Source organism: Plecotus auritus (genome assembly GCF_963455305.1).
Source record: "Plecotus auritus genome assembly, chromosome: 1".
In the NCBI taxonomy this organism is placed as follows: Eukaryota; Metazoa; Chordata; class Mammalia; order Chiroptera; family Vespertilionidae; genus Plecotus; species Plecotus auritus.
Window position 1 is genome coordinate 56,280,534 of NC_137770.1, and position 22,426 is coordinate 56,302,959.

Here is a 22,426-nt window from a genome sequence, read left to right on the forward strand (position 1 = left end):
GACCTGACCGGGAATCGAACCCACAACCCTTCGGTTTATGGGACAACTCTCCAACCGAGCCACACTGGTCAGGGTAGCCTCATATATTTTTTCAATTACATACTCTAATGTTTTTGAGCTTTCTCTTTCTTCCAGTTTATAATATATTTGAGCATCTTTCCATATATTACAATAAAACTCTAAATGGCTGTACCAAGTTTCACTGTTATTGATAATATAACTATTACCCCATTACCTGTCCAAGAATGGGTGTTATCAGTCTTCTAAATGTTTGCGCCATTCTGAGAAGTAAACAAAAATTTTTTGCATTTAAAAAATTGATGTATTTTATATATGTGTTTTTATTTGGTATCACCTATTTAATATATACATATGACTTTTGGTATATGTGGCACCTTTTAAATATATGTAGCTCCATTTTACATCTGCAGTGCCTTATCTATGTTTTGTGTTTTTAATTATGTATTAACTATATATACTCCTTTTCTTTTAATTGCCTGCCTTCACAAGTATTATTTCTTCTTACTGAACTGTAAAAGCTCTATTTCAATTAGAGAAATTAGAACATTTATTATTATATATGTGGAAAATATTTGCCCCCCATATTGGCTTCTAACTTTATAGTTATGCTTTTTTCTCTATTGTTTGTGTGATACAGAAATATTTGATTTTAATATAGTCAAATTCTTCTATTAATAGCTTCTGGGTTGGATGTCAAGTGTAGAAAGATCTTCACATCTTAAAAGTATAAAGTAGCCCTGGCCAGTGTGGCTCAGTTGGTTGGAGAGTCATCCTATACACTAGTGGACGGTGGGTTTAATTCCCAGTCAGGACACATACCCAGGTTGTGCACATGAGGGTGGCAGCCGATGGATGTTTCTCGCATCAATGTTTCTCTCTCTCTCTCTCTCTCTCTCTCTCCCTGCTACTTCCTCTAAAATAAATTTTTTAAAAATATACAAACATTCACATATGCCTTCTTCATATAACTTTGTTTATCTTTTTTAATGTTAAATCTTTAGTTTACCTGGTATTTATTTTGATATAAACAGTTATATATAACACCAGCTTCTCACCTAGCCTCCCAAATCACTACAAGTTGATGAAATTTTTTATAATACAACCTTTATTTTCTAATTCAAAATAAATTTCTAAAGACTGCATCAAGCCCTAACCGGTTTGGCTCAGTGGATAGAGCGTCAGCCTGCGGACTGAAGGGTCCCAGGTTCGATTCCGGTCAAGGGCATGTACCTTGGTTGCGGGCATATCCCCAGTAGGGGTGTGCAAGAGGCAGCTGATTGATGTTTCTCTCTCATCGATGTTTCTAACTCTCTATCCCTCTCCCTTCCTCTCTGTAAAATATCAATAAAATATATATATATTTTAAAAAAAGACTGCATCAAGTATTCTCTTAAGCTTTCCAACTCTGCTAAAAAAAACTCCTACGAACATTATTATTTGTAGTTTTTTTTCAAAACATATTTTATTGATTTAAGAGAAGAAGAGAGAAAAATAGGTACAACATTAATGATGAGAAAGAATCATCAATCGGCTGCCTCCTGCACACCCACCACTGGGGATCAAACCTACAACCTAGGCATGTACTCTGACTAGGAATAGAACTGTGACCTCCTGGTTCATAGGTCAACACTCAACCACTGAGCCACACTGACCATGCTATTATTTGTACTTTTAACTAGAACTTTAGGATAGCAAAATCTAGGTGGGTGTGGGGCAGAAGGGGTCAATGGGAAAAAAGGGGGACTTTCAAAAATAGGTAAGTTTAAAAAAATAAATAAAAAGATAGCAAAATCTAGGAAAGATTTTATTCTGCATAGGTATAAGAACTCCAAAAGCACTAAACGAATTGATTTTCAGAGATATATAAGCAAGTCTATGTAACAAATATTTCTGAGTCCATATATGGCACATTGTTTATGTACCATATATATGTATCTCTACATATATATATATACACATACACATACATATATTTGAGAACATAATTGCTATACTTGTATCCTATATTTCATTTGATAGAAGAATTGGATATTTTTACTTATTATTATTTTTTTATTTTTTATTGATTTCAGAGAGGAAGGGAAAGGGAGAGATAGAAACATCAAATGACGGGAGAGAATCATTGATCGGCTGCCTCCTGCCCACCCCCTACTGGGAATTGAGCCTGCAACCCGGGCATGTGCCTGTGACCAGAATAGAACCCGGGACCTTTCAGTCCACAGGCCAACGCTCTATCCACTGAGCCAAACAGGCTAGGGTGAAGAATCAGATATTTTTAAAAGGCAGAGTTTGACGTTGTCTGGTTTGCTCAGTGGTTAGAGCATTGGTCTGCACACTGAAGGGACTGGTCACGTAAGGCATGTACGTGGGTTGTGGGTTTACTCCCTGCCCCTGGTCAGGGCATGTGTGGCAGGCAGCCAGTAGCAACCAGTCTCTCTCACATCGATGTTTCTCTCTTTCTTTCTCTCTCTCTCTCTCTCTCTTCTCCTCCCTCCCTCCCTTCCCCTCACTCTGAAAAGAAATGGAAAAAATATCTTCCAGGTGAGGATTAATACAAAAAAAAAGGCAGAGTTTGAGTTTTTAAGGGAATATCTTTCAGATTTAGATACCTAAATAAATCTTCTCTTAAGAGTGCAGTTTTTCTAGCTTTTCTAACCTTTATTATCTGAAACTGGTCAACAAAATTATTTGAGTCAGTAACTATTTATTCAGCTCTTCCCGAAAGCAGCCAGAGGTGACCTCTGAAAATAGTTTGCTATTACTTGACCCAGAAAGTCCCACAAAATCATGCACATCAAGATGTTCAAATCTTCATGTTCACTTTAAGAACACTTGTGAAACTGCCCAGGCCATCAAGGGTATGCATATTCAAAAAGCCACCAAGTATCCGAAGGACATCACTTTACAGAAGCAATGTGTGCCATTCCGTCGTTACAATGGTGGAGTTGATAGGTGTGCCCAGACAAAACAGTGGGGCTGGACACAGGGTGGCTCAAAAAGAGTGCTGAATTTTTGTTGCACATGCTTAAAAATGCAGAGAGCAATGCTGAACTTAAGGGTTTAGATGTATATTCTCTGGTCATTGAACACATTCAGGTGCACAAAATTCCCAAGATGCAGCATAGAATTTACAGAGCTCATGGGCGGATTAACCCATACTTCAGCCCTCTCTACCACACTGAGATGATCATTACTGAAAAAAAGCAGACTGTTCCCAAACCAGAAAAGGAGGATGCACAGAAGAAAAAGATATTCCAGAAGAAACTGAAGAAACAAAAACTTATGGCCCTGGCCCTGGCCTGTGTGCTGTGTGATTCAGTTGGTTGAACTGTCCTCCCAGGCATTGAGAGGTCACCAGTTTGATTCCTGGTGCTGGTACATGCCCTGGTTACAGGCTGAATCCCCAGTAGGGGGCATACAGGAGGCAGCTGATCGATATTTATTTCTCTCTCTCCCCCTCTCCCTTCTTCTCTTTCTCAATAAAAAAACATATTAAAAAAAAAAAAAAAAGAATAGATCCAGAGACAGAGAAACATCAATCAGAACGTCAAACCTCAGGGAAGGTAGGGAAGGGTGGGGGTAAAGGAGAGAGATCAACCAAAGGACTTATATTCATGCATATAAGCCTAATCAATGGACACAGACAACAGGGGGGTGGGGTCATGAATGGGAGGTGGGGGGTAATGGGGGAATAAGGACACATATGTAATACCTTAATCAATAAAGAAATTTAAAAAAATGACAAGGGAGAAAAAACACTGGGAAAAAAAGAAAAGAAAACCAAACATATGGCCCAGGAGTAAATTCAGCATAAAATAAATACAAATTAAGTAAAAAAAAAAAAAAAAAAAAAAAAAAAAGCAAAGAAAGCAAAACTATTTATTTTGAGTCTATTATATGTTTAGTTATGGGTTAAAACAAATATTAGGAAATGAATGGTTCTCTTTAAAAACAATAATTTGCCCTAGCTGGTTTGGCTTAGTGGATAGAGTGTCGGTCTGTGTGGACTGAAGGGTCCCAGGTTCGATTCCAGTCAAGGGCACATACCTGGGTTGTAGACTCGATCCCCAGTAGGGGGCATGCAGGAGGCAGCCAATCAATGATTCTCTCTCATCATTGATGCTTCTACTTCTCTCTCCCTCTCTGAAATCAATAAAAATATATTAAAAAAAACAACAATAATTTGGTTGGGCAAACAACCATACAGGAAACAGAATAAGATAATGATAAAGCATAATATAGTTAAAATGTAATAAGTGCCACCTTATGTTAGTCTAATCATCACACAAACTATTTCAGATAAGTTACAATATAAATTCCAATTTGTTATACTTTTTTATACATTATCTTTCTACCCATTATCTACTTTCCACCTACACTTCTTCCTCACCTTATTTTATTAGACCTCCTAGCACTTCCTAGGTATTCTAGCTTGTCTTGTTCATTTCTTTATGCCAAAGCTCTCCAACAAACCTTGTCCATGTATGGCCCTGCTCTACTATTCTAGTAAGAAATTTCCAAATTAAAATTCACTCCTCATCTAACCTATGACAATCAAAATTCCCATTCCCGTGTGGTTTCTCAGTTAGGTGCTAGAAAAGCAATTAATGGTTTCTCTTATAATCTTTCTACAAGTGTTTGCTTATTAACTCAAAAGTATCTCTGGTTTCTCTAGAGAACTGGAGTAATCTCAAGAGGAAAAAAATCAAATAGTTTAGAAAATTAAACAATTTGTCCTAGCAGGATTGGCCCTGAATAAAGTTTACTTTTGGTGAGGCAAATTCTTCAGAATCTCTTTTCTCATACCACTCTTGCTCCCTTTTCCCCCAACTCCCATTAGGATATCGCTTTCATGCTACTCCTAGTTGCTGATTCCCCTTCACCCAAAACTTTCAAACCTCTTTCAATTCCCCTTCACCCAAAACTTTCAAACCTCTTTCAAATATTAATGAAGATCTAGATATTTCTTCATTAATATTTTTTCCCTATTAAAAATTACTACTCTATGGCCTGTTTCCTCAAAGCTTTGCTAACATTTAAATGATATTAATATTCCAAATGTCCTCCCTGCTTTTACCACCCTCTACTTGCTTTTGTCTGCATACTTTCTGAGAAAAAATGAGCTGTTACATTCCTATTGGCTGTATATTAGGATTTCCAGTTTTCTCTTGTACTCACTCCATGCAGATTTTCATCCCATCACTTACTTGTCAAGGTTATCAATGGCCTCCTTATGGCTCAGTCAATGGTCAAATTTAAAGTCTTCTTCCTGCTTGAACTACTTGCAGCATTTGATCCAGCTAATATCTCACTCTTCATTGAAGGTTTGCGGGCTGACGCTCTAACTACTGAGCAAACCGGCCAGGGCCCTAAGTTCTATTTCAACATCACAGCCAGAGAATTCTTGTTAAACTCAAAGGCATATCATGTCAGTTCTCTGTTCAAAATTTTCTAATGGCTGACCAGCTTACTCCCAGATAAAGTCAACATTATAATAGTCTATAGAGCCCTATATGATCCGACCCTATTACTTCTCTCTCATTTCCTACTACCTCCCCTTTACACACTACTCGGCAGTCATACTGGCTGCTCAAGAGCATCAAACATATTTCAGCCTCCCCCTTAAATATAATTTAGAAATCAAAAAGTCTAAGAATCACTTAGCTAGACTAAAAAAAGCATATAGATGTTTTATTTCTAGATATCTAGGTATTCAAAGTAATCTACCCATATGTAGGACATTCCCTAGCCGGTAAATATCCTATGTAATAAAAGGCTAATATGCAAATCAACCAAATGGTGAAACGACTGGTGGCTATGACGCACACTGACGACCAGGGGGCAGACACTCAACGCAGGAGCTGCCCCTTAGTGGTCAGTGCACTCCCACATGGGGAGAGCCGCTCAGCCAGAAGGCGGGCTCACAGCTGGTGAGCGCAGCAGTGATGGTGGGAGCCTCTCTCACCTCCGCAGCAGCACTAAGGACCCCTTGGGGGATGTCTGACTGCTGGTTTAGGAGCGGGCCTAAGCCAGCAGTCAGACATCCCCTGAGGGGTCCTGGACTGCAAGAGGGCACACCACCCCCCAGTGCACGAACATTGTGCACTGGGCCTCTAGTAATGAAATAAAATATTAATTACACAAAGAAAAGGGTCTTCCAAAAGCTGCAATCTCAATTACTTCACTAACCCTACATCTCACAAAAAAACCAGTTAGCTAGTTTTCTGGAATGACAAAGTAATCAGCTGACAATTTTAAAAAATAAAATAAAAATTTAATTACTAAAAAAATTGTGAGAATATGGACTAAGATTTCCATCTGGTAATAGTATAAATATATAAACTTTTCTTTGTTAAACCAGGAAAGATCTCAGTGTGATATACAACTACCTGCTCTGTAAACAAGTTCTACTCAATGCAGCTGGTCTGTAAACTGTGTATTGATGGTCTGTTTTGAAATAAGAGGCTTGCATAAGAATGCAATTCAATACACTACTTCCTTCACCAAGAAAATTTTGCTATGAAAAAGTTTCAGATAAACTAAACAGTGGGCTTACTACTGTAAATGTTTTACATACTGGCACAAATCCCTATCTCACTGCATAGTGATAGCTAACTTTTCATAAACTGGCATTAGGTCCATGAATCATACTTTGGGTAGCACTACTCTAAATCACCCCCTGGGTCTTTATTCAAAGCTAATCAGTATTTTTTATTTATTTGTTATTTTTTAATATATTTTATTGATTTTTCACAGAGAGGAAGGGAGAGGTATAAAGAGTTAGAAACACAGATGAGAAACATCGATCAGCTGCCTCCTGCACACCCCCCACTGGGGATGTGCCCGCAACCAAGGCACATGCCCTTGACTGGAATCGAACATGGGACCTTTCAGTCCCCAGGCCGATGCTCAAACCACTGAGCCAAACCGGTCAGGGCAGTATTTTTTATTTTTATATTTTTGTTGAGTTCAGAGAGGAAGGGAGAGGAAAGATAGAACATCAATGATGTGAGAGAATCATTGATCGGCTGCCTCCCGCATGCCCTGTACTGGGGATTGAGCCCACAACCCAGGCATGTGCCCTTGATCCTTCAGTCCACAGGCCAATGCTCTATCCACTGAGCCAAACCAGCTAGGGCGTAATCAGTATTTTTTAAAACAGTTTCTATATTCAATATCAGAGTTTCCGTGCTACTTCTCATTGTGCAACTTATTGGAATTAATATATATCTTGAGTTTTCTAGATGTTGTTCAGTCTTCTTATAAATATTATAGAATTTTAATCCTGGTCAGAAAGAAGGCTTTATTATCCAAGAAGAATGACATACTGATAAAAAAATTCTAATTAAGAGATTAAAAATTATAATTTTAAAATAGATTATATAATAGTACTTCTGGAACATGAGATTTGATAACATGTTTTTTATATGTTTTTATTTTATTTATGTCAAAGAGAGGAAGGGACAGGGAGAGAGAAACATCAATGATGAAAGAACCATTGATCGGCTGCCTCCTGATGCCCCCTACTGGGGATTAAGCCTACAACCTGGGCAGGTGCCCTGACCAAAAATGGAATCATGACCTCCCAGTTCATGGGTCAGCGCCAAGTCACTGAGCCACATTGACTAGACTTGATAACATAGCATTGAACACTTTGTTTTAAAAGAGATATAAAATCATCCACTTTTCAACACTAACCTAAATATTCCATCAGCTGTTCAGCAGTTATGATTTCCATCATCGGTGGAAGTTTAACCTGAAAAACAAAGTGTTTTTTTCTATAAAATCAAATGTTTTAGATGATTAAAGTGTTTCTCTGTCAGAAATACAAGTATGTATGTACATATATGTATCTACTATTTATATACATTAACATTCACATTAACATTATTAAAATGCTGACAGTAAATCTTTATAAAGTATAACAGTCAATCCTATAACAATAAAATTTACAGAATGATATAAGGTATCATAAACATTGAGAAATCTGTTTCCAATGCCTAGTGCTCTGCCTTTCACCACTCACCATGATTGTCATTAGGCACCTGTAACAGTGTCCTGCATGATAAAAAAGGCAGTTCAAGGGCAGGAAAAGGCATCAAACATGTTGTGACAGGTGACTCACCGAGCAGTTTTACTGAAGACAGGCTTAAATACAGTTCAATATCCCATTACTTCAGTCTACGCTGGCCATTTTTTATTGTTGAATGGCTAACATGAATACAGTATTAAAGCATTAGTCACACACTGAAGAATTCAGACTGTATTATTCCACTTGTAAAGTTTAAAAACAGGTAAAATTAAGTTATATTGTTTAGAGCTGCATACTTGGTGATAAAACTACAAAGAAAAGTAAGGAAATGGTTACTATAAAAATCAGGATTATGGTTAGCCCTAGGGATAAGAGAAGTGATAGTTGAAAAGGAGCATATTAGACATTTCTGGGGTGCTGGCAATGCTCTATTTCTTGACTTGCACGGTAGTTCTGCTGAAGTTTGCTATACAATAAATTGTTAAACTGGACATTACTGTTTTATGTTCTTTTCTTATTATATTCCACAATAAAAAAGTTAAAATTAGGTACATATTTAAATTTCTAAAGCTAATTCAGCTGCAACACATCAGTCTAAATTAATTTTTCAAATGAATTGGCATGAGTTACACAGCTATTACAGCTAATAATTATAAATATTTTAAGTGACTTATTCAAAAGCATATTCTGTAGTATATTCATAGGAAAAAATAAATAGCGTAGGATGGAAATTCAAACAAAGTCATTAACATATCAATAAGAGAAGACCTGCATAATTTAAAATTGTTCAGAATTATTTTCCACTCAACCAAGGAAATAATTTAAATCGGCAATTTCTCCAAATTCCCCAAGTGTTGAAAAAGGTCCTCTGGGTGTTCACGTTACCAAATGTGGTAATAGCATGCCACAATTTTTTGTTTGTTTGTTTTAATCAATGAATAAAATAGGTCTTATAAAAGATCCCTGTAACATCGAACAATGTGAGAACCTCTGAGAGCATATATGATAGTTGATGCTTATGATTTAGTCATCCAGTGGATTTATTACTCAGTGAACCCAAGAGATTCCATGGAGGTTTTGATCATTGCTCAGTCTAATTATTTTTAAAAAATTATAATACTTTTTTTTTTTTTTAGCAGTTTTAAGTTTACAAAAAAATTGAGCAGAAATTATGGAGAGTTCCCATACATGGTATGTTTTTAAACTGAAACTTACTGGCAAATTATGGTCCCTGCTTGTTTTTCTAAATAAAGTTTTATTAAAACATGATTTATGTATTGTCTGGCTGCTTTTACACTATAGTAGCAGAGTTGAATCTTGGCAACAGGGACCATATTAGTCCACAAAGCCTAAAATATTTACTTTCTGGCCCTTTACAAGAAAAGTTTACTGATCCCTGCTTTAGGTGATTTTAACTGTTATTAAATAGGTGCCTTCAGTATTGCTTTTGGATGTCTGATATTTAAACCAATAGTTTATATTCTCTGTGAATGTTCATATTCTAAACAACTATCAGACCAATCTGAAAGACCATTATATCTAGCAATGTTTCTTAAACCAAAATAAGACCTACATATTCTTTTATTCTAGACATATTCGCTACTGAAATATATTCACCAGAAAATTCCATAAACAAAGCTTATCCTCTGCTTTGGTTAATGTAGTAATCCTACTACAAATGATCAAGATAAGAAACAAAAGGCACTAATAAGTATATGTATTTGGGAAATACATTCTATAAACAAATTTCTGAAAACAGATAATTTCAGGGTTTAGCCTTGGAATTTCCAAATAATTGCTTATCATGGGTTTATTCAAATATTTGAAATAGAAAATGACAATCTCTATATTGATTTTAGAAGTGGGACAACAAATACACAAATATTTTAACTGACTTATTCACAAGCATACTCAGTGGTATATTCATTTTCTGAATCTAAGCCAATAAAATATCCTGGATATTCATTAAAACTAGAAACAAAAGAGTTAATAGTGAAGAAAAATACCTGCCTCTCACTAACAACTAACACTTTGGAGCCATTAACAGATCTTAATTTTTTAAATCCACAAAATGATATTCCTGAAAGCTTGCTTCTCTTTTTGCTTTCCTCTACCACAATCACCTTAAAAGCCAGTGCCAAGGTTTTATTAATGATCCTAAGACTGAAGGGCTGCGGGTTCGATTTTGAGTACCTCATACCTCGGCTGCAGGCTGGATCCTGGCCCAGTTGGGTCTTGTGCAGGAGGCAGTCAATTGATGTCTCTCTCTCTCTGTCTTCCCTGCTGTCTCCCCCGCTTACTTCCACTCAATGGAAAAATATCCTCAGGTGAGGATTAACAACAGCAACAAAAACGTATTTAAAAAAAGAAATTAGCTCTTTCAGCCGTGGGCAAACTACGGCCCGGGCTGGATCCGGCTGTTCTATCCGGTTCTCTTGCTCTCCCCTCTGCTCCTTTACTTTGAATTTATATTGGTTCACACAAACACTCCATCCATGCTTTTGTTCCGGCCCTCCGGTCCAGTTTCAGAACCCATTGTGGCCCTCGAGTCAAAAAGTTTGCCCACCCCTGTCTTAGGTAATCTGGCAAATAGCTCCCTCAGTTTGTAGCATGTTTTTATCTAGTTTCTGGTGTGTGTGTGTGTGTGTGTGTTCCCTCAGTTTGTAGCATGTTTTTATCTAGTTTCTGGTGTGTGTGTGTGTGTGTGTGTGTGTGTGTGTGTGTGTGTTCCCTCAGTTTGTAGCATGTTTTTATCTAGTTTCTGGTGTGTGTGTGTGTGTGTGTGTGTGTGTGTGTGTGTGTGTTCCCTCAGTTTGTAGCATGTTTTTATCTAGTTCCTGGTGTGTGTGTGTGTGTGTGTGTGTGTGTGTGTGATAAGAATCTAATGTATTCTTATTTTATGGTTTCTAGGACTAATGTCTGGAAAAACTGTGGTATGCAGTTAGACCTGAGCAGAGCAAGGAGGATGGGCCAGGAACAGGTCACCAGGGTGGAAAGCCTAGGGTACCTAGCAAAGGACAATTGTACGGTGGGACCTAGCCTCCAGGTCCCACTAGCACATCACTGATTGTGGTTTGGACCCATTGGCCTTTCCTCCCTAGAGATAACATCTAGGCCTCAGCTGTATTTCAGTTCCAGACCCAGAAGAAAAATAAAACCAGCCACAGCTGCATAAAATAATGACCCCTAGCGCTATCAATCAATCAATGGAGACCATAACCCTGAAAGGACATACCTGGAAAGCTGCTGAAGCTTCCCCTGGGACCTCCCCTAAAATCTCCACACTTAAAACCCTTAGGAAGGATTCAGAGCACTCTCCTTCCCCTTTCCCCTTTTATCCCTCCAGGTGGTTACCACTGCCTTCCTCACATCTAAGCTCCAAGCCCCTCCTTTACCCCATCACTTGTTTTCTATGCCCATTTCTTCTAAGAATAACTTTTCTACCTCTGTGATTTACCAAATAAATGTTCTATTATAGTTTGAATCTTGGCTCTGAATTCTTTCCTAGCCAGATCTCAAATACCAAGGTTGCTGAACCCAGGTCCGGTCTGATCCCATAGTAGGTCAAACACCTGGTGCCCTTCCCTCTGCCTACAACAAAACCAGTTTAATGTAAAAGAGCCTTGCTTCAGAACCCTGATGTTCCTCTCTTGACTCCCTCTACTATTATATTAATACCTTCATAAACAAAAATATTAAGGCAGAAACGTTAAAAAATGTCTCATAATGTAAAATTTAAATTATATGTAACCCCAGTCGGTGTGGCTCAGTGGCTGAGAGTCAACCTATGAATCAGGAGGTCGCTGAGTGGATTCCTGGTCAGGGCACATGCCTGGGCTTTGGGTTCCATCCCCAGTAGGGAGCATGGAGGAGGCAGCCGATCAATGATTTTCTCTCATCATTGATGTTTCTGTCTCTCTCACCCTCTCCCTTCCTCTCTGAAATCATTAAAAATATTTTTTAATTGTATGAAAAAGTAGAAAAATAAAAGCATAATGGCCCAGCCAGCATTGCTCAGTGGTTGAGTGTAAGCCTATGAAACAGAAGGTCACGGTTCGATTCCCAGTTCGATTCCGGGTCAGGGCACATGCCCAGGTTGTAGGCTTGATCCCCTACAGTATGGGGCATGCAGGAGGCAGCCAATCAATGATTCTCTCTCATCGTTGATGTTTCTATCTCGCTCTCCCTCTGCCTGCCTCTCTGAAATCAATAAAAATATATGTATTTTTAAAAAGCATAATGAATTCAGCTTCAACATTTATAAAATAAGGCCAATATCATCACATAAATTTTATATATCTTATAAATTGATTTTCATAATTAATTAATTAGCCTAATTAAATGTGACACAGCCCTCAAATACACCTATAAATGGCATTGGTTTTTGTTTTTAAAATATTTTTATTGATATCAGAGAGGAAAGGAGAGGGAGAGTGACAGAAACATCAGTGATGAGAGAGAATCATTGATTGGCTGCCTCCTGCACGGTCAGGGACTGAGCCTGCAACCCAAGCATGTGCCCCAACCAGGAATCGAACCCTGATCTCCTGGTTCATAGGTCGTGGCTCAACCAAATATAGCATAAAGAAGCAAATTGAAAATGTATTCCAAGATATAAATTTGAGTAAGTTACCTGATATCAGTTAAAAAGACGTAGAAATTTGAGCTTGAGTAACTTAATGGATAGCTTTCCTTCTTTCTTGATTTGTTGGGATATCATAGCTCAACTATTTTACAGATTATAAATAATAACCTACCTACTCTCCACCAATCCAAAGACAATTTTAATTAAAACTCCATTTCTAACTCAGTACTTAACCCTGTTTAATCATTTTAACTGTCATCTCTCATCCAGAACCACAGCATTTACTTCCTTTGAATCACTCAAATCCTTCCAATATGTTCAGTTAATATTGATTTTCTCATTACTTCATACCCAAAAAAAGAGATGATCAACTATTTTACTTTCAACTCTAATTCCACTGACTCACCATGAATCAACCTTTTAAAAGCCCAATCCCTGATAATCCTAACTAGCCATTCTTCCTGCTCCTATTTCCAAGTATGAGAACTATTGGGGGTTGAGGGGGAGGATAACAATAAAGCAAAACTGATATACTAAAAGTTTTTAAAGAATACCCTAATTTACTCATTGCTACTCATGACTTCCTACTTATGCCTCAAATTCCTAGGCATAATCTCCAATGAGGTTAGAATTTGTTTAAAATACAATGTACTTTTCTCATCATACCAACCCCTCATGCTTTACAACCTCTTTCCTCCTTAATTACTGACAAGTTTGATAGTTATTTCTGAATAGATCAACTGTTATTCTGCCAAAATGGAAAATGAGACCTCAATTTCCATCTGTCAATCTTAACATAATCTTGTCTCTGTATGTATTTGCCTTGTCCCATTCCTTACTTCAGAAAATAAGATTGTTCTTCCTCCAAAGAGAACTTTACCACCTATTCTGAAATGTCTGTATTATCACTTTTCAGCAACCTTGTTGTCCTCACACCTGTCTTTTTGGCAAAATATTTCCAATTCTACCAGCTACTTGATGCTGCTACATTTGACAATAACTACTTCTTTTTAAAATATGTATATTTTTAATTCCAGAGAGAAATGGAGAGGGAGAGATAGAAATATCAATGAGAAAATCATTGATCGACTGCCTTCTGCATGCCCCACAATGGGGATCGAGCCCACAACCGGGGCATGTGCCCTGACTGGGAATCAAACCGTGACCTCCAGGTTCATAGGTCGATGCTCAACCACTGAGCCATGCCAGCCAGGCATAACCACTTCGTTATTACAGCTTCTCTCTCAGACGATTATCATGACATTTCCCTATTTTTACTTTTACACCCTCTCTCCCTTAATGCTTAGCATTCCCTTTTCCCCACCAAGTTAAATCTTTATTCCTGTTTTCCCTGCGTCTACTGAAGAATGGGATGGAAAAGAGAGTGGGGAAATAGAGGGAGGATTGGGAAGATGTTTATGCTAGCAATCTGTAGCTCCTCACATATATTGAAGTGGAAAAAGTTGACAACAATTGCTCACCACTCTCATTTATTCTTATAATTATCATACTTACTTACATCTATGTAATATTTCCCTAATTCTATTTTTTTCTATAATTTTCACCTCTTTCCTGACCCAGTCCATATTTCTAGAGGCATAATGAACATTTACATTTTTGTCAGATATTTCCAACCTGACACGATCTAAGTTTTACATCAACTTTCCCACCTAAAACACCTTCTCTATCTTTTGAATGGCCCAAGGAATCTCCATTGCCCAGATTAGAAAAAGTGGTGCCATCTTCTTCATTTCCTATATCCAGGTAGTGATCATTTCATCATTTAGACAGTGACATCAAAGAGAAGGGGCAAAGAATTCCCCATCCAAAAGAGCTATCCTTATCAATTCTTCCTGCTACACTCACTACAGTCTTACCTCTAATCCAATCTCAAGCAAAAAGACCACTTTCACCATGTCATTCCTCTGTCTAGTAATCTCTATTATAAAACGCCTTGGCTGTGACACTGTCACCACCAAACGCCAAAAGGCACCTGCTAAACGTCATATGATTTCTTCATGGGAACAAGTTAAGTGTTGCATGTGATTTCTTCATGGGAACAAGTGTTGCTCTGTTCAATTCTCATCTTCCAATGAAGGTCAATTTAAGTGCTCCTGAGAAGGAAAGGTTAGGGCAGGAAACTATTCTTATCTCCGTCCACAACTGTCTTCAAGGTGGGTGGGGCTGTGTGCACGGGGAGGCGAGCTCTGGTGGGCGGGGACTTGACTCTGGGTCCCACGCCAGGTCTGGGTCTCGCGCAATTTCGCTCGGTGGGCCTCTAGTTTATAATAACTCCCTAATACAGCTATATATAAAGTTTAAACACAACCAGTGACGGTCCTCTGAAATCTGATACCTACCTTCATACCCTATTTACTATTTTTCTCTACTATAGCATTTCTCAAACTTTTTGGTCTTAGAACCCTCTACAGTATTAAATTTTTGAGGTCTCTGAAGAGCTATATGGGTTACATCTATCAATACTTAACATACTGAAAATGAAAACTGAGAAAATTTTTAAACACAATACACAAGCAAATATTCTACTGTCAGAGCAATGTCATCACACATCATGCAGGCTGGAAAACTCCACTGACACTTGTGAGAGAAAGAGAATGAAAAAGGCAAATAGCATCTTAGTAATATTATTAAAATATTTTTGACCTCTAGAACCCCTGGTTCATTTTAAGAACACTGCTCTATCTAACCTTGATTCTTTTAACCTGTCTCCCTATCAACCATGGAGGATTACTGATTTGTAACTTTTGTGTGCAGCAATAGCATGGAGGCAGAGAGAAGACTAAAAACCACAGGTTTATAAAATAATCTTCAAATTCATTAACATGCTTGCAGTCTAATTCCACTTATCAATTTTATTTCCTGCTATTGCATTTTTTCCCCTCCTCCACCATACTCCCCAAATAGAACAAACATTTTTCTGCTTCAGCATCTTTGAATACAGTATTCCCTCTGTGTGAAAGGCCTTCTCTCACTCATCCTTCAGACCCAATTCATACGTTATCACTTCTTTGAAGCTTTCTATTAACACATCCCATTCCCAATTACCTCTTTTTCTGTAATTCCATAGCACATTTAGAACTTCTCACATTCCACCATGATTACGGTTCATAAGTCTGTCTCCCCACTAATAGAGGCCTATATGAGAGCAGATTTGCATCTTTTTTTAATTTTTATTTTTTGTTAATCCTCATCCAAGGATATTTTTCCACTGATTTTTAGGGAGAGTGGAAGAGAGGGAGAGACAGAGAAAAACAATGATGTGAGAGAAACACATAGATTGGTTGCCTCCTGCATGAGCCCTGACCAGGAGCTGGGCCAGGGAGGAGCCTGCAACCCTTGTATGTGCCCTTGACCAGAATCGAACCCGACACTCTATCCACTGAGCCAAACCAGCTAGGGCCAGACTTGCATCTTATTGGTCTTTCTATTTCTAGTACCTCTCATAGTGGGAACCCAAACATTTGATCATTCACTTGAAGTCATGTTTTTCAGAGTCAGTTCAGCCTGGCCAGTGTGGCTCAATGGGTGAGCATCAACCTATGAACCAGGAGGTCATGGTTCGATTCCCAGTTAGGCACATGCCTGAGTTGGGTTGGGGGCTTGATCCCCAGTTTGGGGGGGGGGGTGTGTGCAGGAGGCAGCCAATCAATGATTCTCTCTCATTATTGATGTTTCTATCTTGCTCTCCCTCTCTGAAATCAATAAAAATATATTTAAAAGAGTCAGTTCAATGCTCATCTATCCCCAAATATTCCATAGTATTTTTTTCCTTCCTCTGAACTTCTGCAGTACTATTCAGAAATTAAGAAGAAAAATGAAGCTTAAAGGAAACTGTTATAACCTTCCTACAAAAAGACTGGGAACTCCGGACCACAGGATCAAGTCCAATTCCCTACTCTGCATCAATTGGCTCTTCTTTACTTTTCAATTTTATTTTCTACTAGTGGCCCAGTGCACGAAATTCATACACATTTAAAAGGGGATTCTAGAGGAAATAATTTAATATTGCTATTTGCCCTTTCTCTATAATAGAAGTGTCAGAGATAAAAGAAAAATTAGTAAAATGTATATGAAAACCTTCCTCCTGTCAGAGGCTGGGGTGCACCACAGGACCCAGAGTCAAGTCCCTGCCCACCCACATGCACATCAAAATTACGTGAATCCCAGACCTGGCCGCCCCCTCTCCCCTGCCCCCGCATTGGGCTAGATCCAGACCTGGCCAGTCCCACCCTTGTCAAGCCCTGCTGGGCAGGGGGCATAGCCTCAGGTCCCCTGGCCTGGCACCGGGGCATGGCCTGAGGTCCCCCAGCCCATACCAGGGCAGGGGACATGCCTTGAGATCCCCCGTCAAGCCCCACTGGGTGGGGGGCATGGCTTGAGGTCTTCCATCAAGCCCTACTAGGAGGGGGGGCACAGCCTCAGGTCCCCCATCAAGCCCACCGGTGGGGGGGGGCGCAACCTCAGGTCCCCCGTCAAGCCCCGCTGGGTGGGGGGCGCGGCCTGAGTTCCCCCAACCTAGCACTGGGGGTGCACCTTGAGGTCCCCTGTCAAGCCCTGCTGGGTGGGGGGCATGGCCTCAGGTCCCCTGGCCTGGCACCGGGGCAGGGGGCTGGGCCTGAGGTCCCCTGTCAAGCCCTGCCAGGTGGAGGGTGCGGCCTGAGGTCCCCTGCCAAGCCCTGCAGTTGGGGGATGCTGCCTGAGGTCCCCTGTCAAGCCTCACCGGGGCTGGGGAGGGCGTAGCCTCAAGTCTCTGCTGATTGCTCATTAAGGCTCCTTATGGGAACTTGGCCTCAGCTGTGGATACAGCCATCTTTGTGATGGAGTGATGGTCAATTAGCATATTCCCTCTTTATTAGATAGGATTATTCTCCAATATGAACTGACCACCCCTGTCATCCAACACACACACACACACACACACACACACACACTCTCTCTCTCTCTCTCTCTCTCTCTCCATTCTATTTCCCCCCCATGTTTATACTCTTCTCTTTCCCAGAAATTCCATTTTCTTGTTAAATTCTATTTTTCCTTAAAAGCTTGGTTCAAGACCCAAAGATTCCAGTAAGCTCTCTGGGACTATGCCAGACCAAAGGAAAATTTCCCCTTTTGAGATATCTAATGTATTTCAATGTTTCCTATAACCTAGTATTTATAGTGTATGGTCTTGCATTGCTCTTTGATAATTTCAAGTAAGTTAATGCTGCAACCCCAAATAGCTTTAAGAGCAGGCACAGTTTTCATTTAAAACATTTGAGTGCCAGGATGTACCAGATACTGGTAAGATTTCTAATCTTATTTCTTTTGCATCAAATCTTTCTAGTAACAGGGAGATAAAGGCATATAATAAATACAATAGTATTTATTCCCTTAACTTGATTTACGCCTTAACTGGTCAGAACACTCCAGGTTATTTTTGTCTAGGGAACATTTTATCTATAGACATAATTATCAATTTGAAAATAAAATATGCTATGAGATGTATCTTCTCAGCACCTTAAAACTGCAAGCTCAGATATGATACTCCATTTATAGATAACTTACTCTGAGTCTTCAATATGCTTACTTTTGAAGGCCCTCCCTTTTATGTTCCTTTACCTTGAATATATCTTTTCTTATTTTAGTTGTTACAATTTTAGCTCCCTTAACACATTCTGATGCGTGGTTACTGGTGATAATGCCAAACTATTTAAGAAGAGCCAAAGAGGAGGCAAGTAAAAATCATGCATAAATGTAAAATATAATCTTTGAAAACCAAGAAGTTGTGGTAATTGGGTCTCAGACCAATACTTTTCCTTAAATGGAATTTAAGGGGCCACATCTTCTCTATCACCATTTCCTTAAGTATCCACACCCAAATGTAACAAGCATTAGTTGGAAAATAGACTAAACATAACCATTAGAACTTGGTCCCTGACATCATGGGTTGATGATAACTTCTGAAAATCATTTTCCCCTATTATTCACTCTTTTACATATGTGATAAAGTCAGTAAGAATAAATAAAAAAATATAGTTTAAAAGTAATCGTAGGATTTAGGATGTTCTAAGCCCTAGTTTTTTGTAAGTATATCAATCACAACTAAATGTTAAACTCCTATTTAAGTGAGACCTGAGGTTGCCAGCAATTCTTTCTGATATATGTATAATTCAGAGTCCCCGAATGAATCTCATGTAATAAGAAAAGGGAACTGATGAATGAGGAAAGAGGGGAGGAAGCCATCAGCTGATATGCAGCAGCTCCCCTACCCCGTTTCCCTCCTCCCCAAAAGCTGTAGGAAATAGGAAGCTACAGAATGTACCTTCCAGGCCAGAAGCAAAACATTGAGGATGGCCAGCAAAGGGCAGGGTCCGTTCTCATTCTGGGTGATGATGGGTGTGTGCTCTTCCTTCCACTGGATCCACTTGATGTGATAGACAGACTGTCCCGGGAAGCGTTCCTTGGAGGCCGCGAGCACCTGAGCTGCCTCCCCCTCCTCCTCCTCCCCTCTGCACAGGGGCACAGCCCCGGGCAACACCGCCGCGGCGCCCTCTTCCCCCTCCTCTTCCTCCTCCTCCGGGACCCTACTCTCAGCTCCTTCCTCACTGTTGAACTCGGAGCTACTGGGGAAAGAATGGAGGTTAGAGAACGACTCCAAGGAGTCCAGGCTCGGCGATTCCCCGGCAGGGCTCGGGTCGCTGCAACTGCTGCTGAGGCCGCCGGCGCTGCTGGGTTCTTCGGAGCCCGAGGCCGCTACCTCTGGCTGGCAGGTGCCTGCGGGATCAGGCCAGGCGCCCGAGTCTCCGGCAGGACCCAACCCCTGGCCCGCTCCGGCCTCGGCTGTCTCCGGGGAGGCGGTCACCTTGTGCTGCCCTCTCAGAGGCACCTTCTGGGCAGCAGGACTCTCCAAATCGCTCTCTTGCAAGTCCAAGCCCCGGAAAGAGCTGCAGGGTCCGGGAACCTGAGAAGAGCTGGCGGGAGAAACCGTGTCCGGGAGACTCCTCCCGGCGGCCGCCGCCCCCTGCCCATTCCCGCCGCTGCTCTCCTCCGCCCATACTTCGGGACCATCCCCAGCAGCGAGCCTGGTCTCCTGTCGCCCTTCCTGCTCAGAAGCTGTCTCTGGCGCTGGCCCGGTGGCCACCCCGTGTTCTAGCGGTTGCAGGCTCTCGGGGCCGCTCTCCATACCCAGCCGCCCGCCCCTCGCTCTAAAGAGACCGCGGTGGGTTCTCCTCACCCAGCGCCTCCGACGCCATGACAGCGGCACTGGCAGCTACTGCGCCTCAGCGTAGCCCCGGCCAGGCACGTCAGGGGGAGGGCACCGGGAGCGCGCGCGCCGCTGCGCGGTCCGCCAGCTCTGGGCGTGCCCGCGCGCCGCCCGGGGAAGGCGAGCCACGCGGCCCCGCCTCCCGCGCGCGCGCTAGCCGGTCCTCTGGAGCGCGCTCTGGAAAGGCGCGGCGTGGTGGGCGTAGCCTGGAGGGCGTGGCCGGGTGGAAAACATCCTCTCACTATGTGACCGGAAGTTGAACTCTGGGGCAGCCAGACCACAAGCGGCTTATTTAAAGGCAAGGCGGAGGTTCACCGCTTGGCTGTGATCCTGGAGAGCTAGATCTTGTGTGTCCCCAGTCTTGGGCTCGTAAATCCTGAGCTGGCGGTGGTAGGTTGCAGTACTTGGAAAAGAGCTCGCCCTTGAAGGATTCAGATTTATTTCCCCAGCTTGTAATATGGAAAATTGAGGTATTTTCTTACGAGATGCAGATTTTAAGGCTGGGATCTACTGGAGATGTCTGGATTACTACACTGAACAAATTCCAGTCTCCCTCCCTTTTGGCTGAGAAACAATGCTCCCACCGACTACTGATGAAAACGTTCGCCCTGCAACTGGCGTCTGTACAGTTGTGGATATTGGCCTGCGCAGGAAAAAAAAAAAAAGAGTGGGCCCTTTGGGCCAATAATAATAAATTAGCTTGTGCTTGAATTAGCCAAGTCTTTGCGGTTTTGTTAACTTGGCATCACTTTTCTTGGAGTAGGAAGTGCCTATTCCTGAAAAAGTGACTTTTCTAATTTGAACTGACACCTCATAAGGCCGTGCAATTATCAAAGAGGACAGAGTAGGCTGGAAGATTTTGGGTGGCAATGGATTTGGGTCCTCTTCAAACCTGTTTCAGACAAGGTCCTTTTTCCCCTTAAAAAAATTGCAATATTTTCTAAGATCTGGGGATACAAAAATTGACAAAACAGATCTTCTTTCATAGTCAGACATGTAAGTGCCTGATAACGAACAGAATGTAATCTTTTGTATCTCTTGGTTAGAGAAGATAGACAAAATTGCAAAGTAGTGTTTCATTCACTCATTTAACACATTTCTTTAGTTAAATGTGAGGTAAAATACACCATTTTAAAATAAGTTACTTTCCAAAATTTAAAATTAATTTTCAATATGTAAAGTGTAAGGGTCTTAAAAGTCAAATAGTTTATATAAAAACTAAGCAGTTTTCTGTTCTATCCCGCCACACTTTTTAACCTCAATTAAAAATAATTTTAAATTAAATGTATTGGGGTAATATTAACTAGTAGCATCGTAATTTTTCTCCACGCTTTTGAGTTGTTTTTAAGAAGCAGTCCCATTCAACCCATACATATTTTTTAATCCTTATCCGTGCATTCCTCAGTAACATGATTACACTCTAATTTCTTCATTTAAAAGTTGTAGATATTATTCATTGATTGATTCCCATAGAAGATGATTTAATTCTTTTCTCTCACAACATTCTTCCTCTTGCTCCAAACTCCTAATTATTTAAAAAAATTTAATTAAATGAAGTACTCAAAGTTTAAAGTATAAGAGTTACGTGAACATTATTCACTAATAAGTGAGATATTTTACTATGACTGTGACTACATTTCTTTTCTTGTTAAACATTTTGTTTTTCCTGGAATTAACAATTGCATCATCATTTTGTTTGTGTGTTTAACTCTTCATCTATCACTAACTCAGCCACAGACTTACCAGTATGGTCACCCATATCAAGTTACCCCTCAGATGCATTTTAATCTTGGGTACATCCCTCCTGGAACACTCACCTCTTGATCTGCTCTGTTTTAGAAATTTCTTCCTCCTTTCTTCCATCTTGATTCCTTACTTTTCTTGGATTTCCTGTTCTCTTCCTTTCTCCCTTTCTTTCCTTCTTTCTTTCCTCCTTCCTTCCTTCCTTCCTTCCTTTCTTTTTTTAAAATTTTATTTATTAAAAAACTTTCTATGTGACAGATTTGATTCATTGTGTGAATCCTTTTCATCTTTTAATTTTTTTTTCTTTATTGATTAAGGTATTACATATGTGTCCTTATCCTCCCTTTGCCCCCCCCCATCCCCACCCCCCACTCATGCCCTCACCACCCTGGTGTCTGTGTCCATTGGTTAGGCTTATATGCATGCATACAAGTCCTTTGTTTGATCTCTCCCTCTTACCCCCACCCTCCCCTACCTTCCCTCTGAGGTTTGATGGTCTGATAGATGCTTCTCTGTCTCTGGATCTGTTTTTGTTCATCAGTTTATATTATTCATTATATTCCACAAATGGGTGAGATCATGTGATATTTATCTTTGTCTGACTGGCTTATTTCGCTTAGCATAATGCTCTCCAGTTCCATCCATGCTGTTGCAAATGGTAAGAATTCCTTCTTTTTTATAGCAGCATAGTATTCCATTGTACCACAGTTTTGTAATCCACTCATCTGCTGATGGGCACTTAGGCTGTTTCCAAATCTTAGCTATGGTAAATTGTGCTGCT

The 22,426-nt window shown here is 40.3% G+C and overlaps 1 protein-coding gene and 1 pseudogene across 2 annotated transcripts in view; one reads left to right on the top strand and one right to left on the bottom strand.

Annotated features, from left to right (window-relative positions):
• MINDY2 (MINDY lysine 48 deubiquitinase 2) overlaps positions 1-19,903 on the bottom strand; it is a 69,250-nt gene extending 49,347 nt beyond the window's left edge. The window contains exons 1-2 of the mRNA XM_080686663.1: positions 18,961-19,903; positions 7,720-7,777 (exon numbers count right to left, since the gene is read on the bottom strand). Of these exons, the coding sequence (XP_080542789.1) occupies positions 7,720-7,777; positions 18,961-19,821 (919 nt within the window). The 5' untranslated portion in view covers positions 19,822-19,903. The remainder of the gene's footprint in view (positions 1-7,719; positions 7,778-18,960) is intronic.
• LOC308254071 (large ribosomal subunit protein uL22-like) lies at positions 2,882-3,348 on the top strand (annotated as a pseudogene). The gene has a single exon. The product of its transcript is annotated as a large ribosomal subunit protein uL22-like (transcript).
• Positions 19,904-22,426: the final 2,523 nt, after the last annotated feature.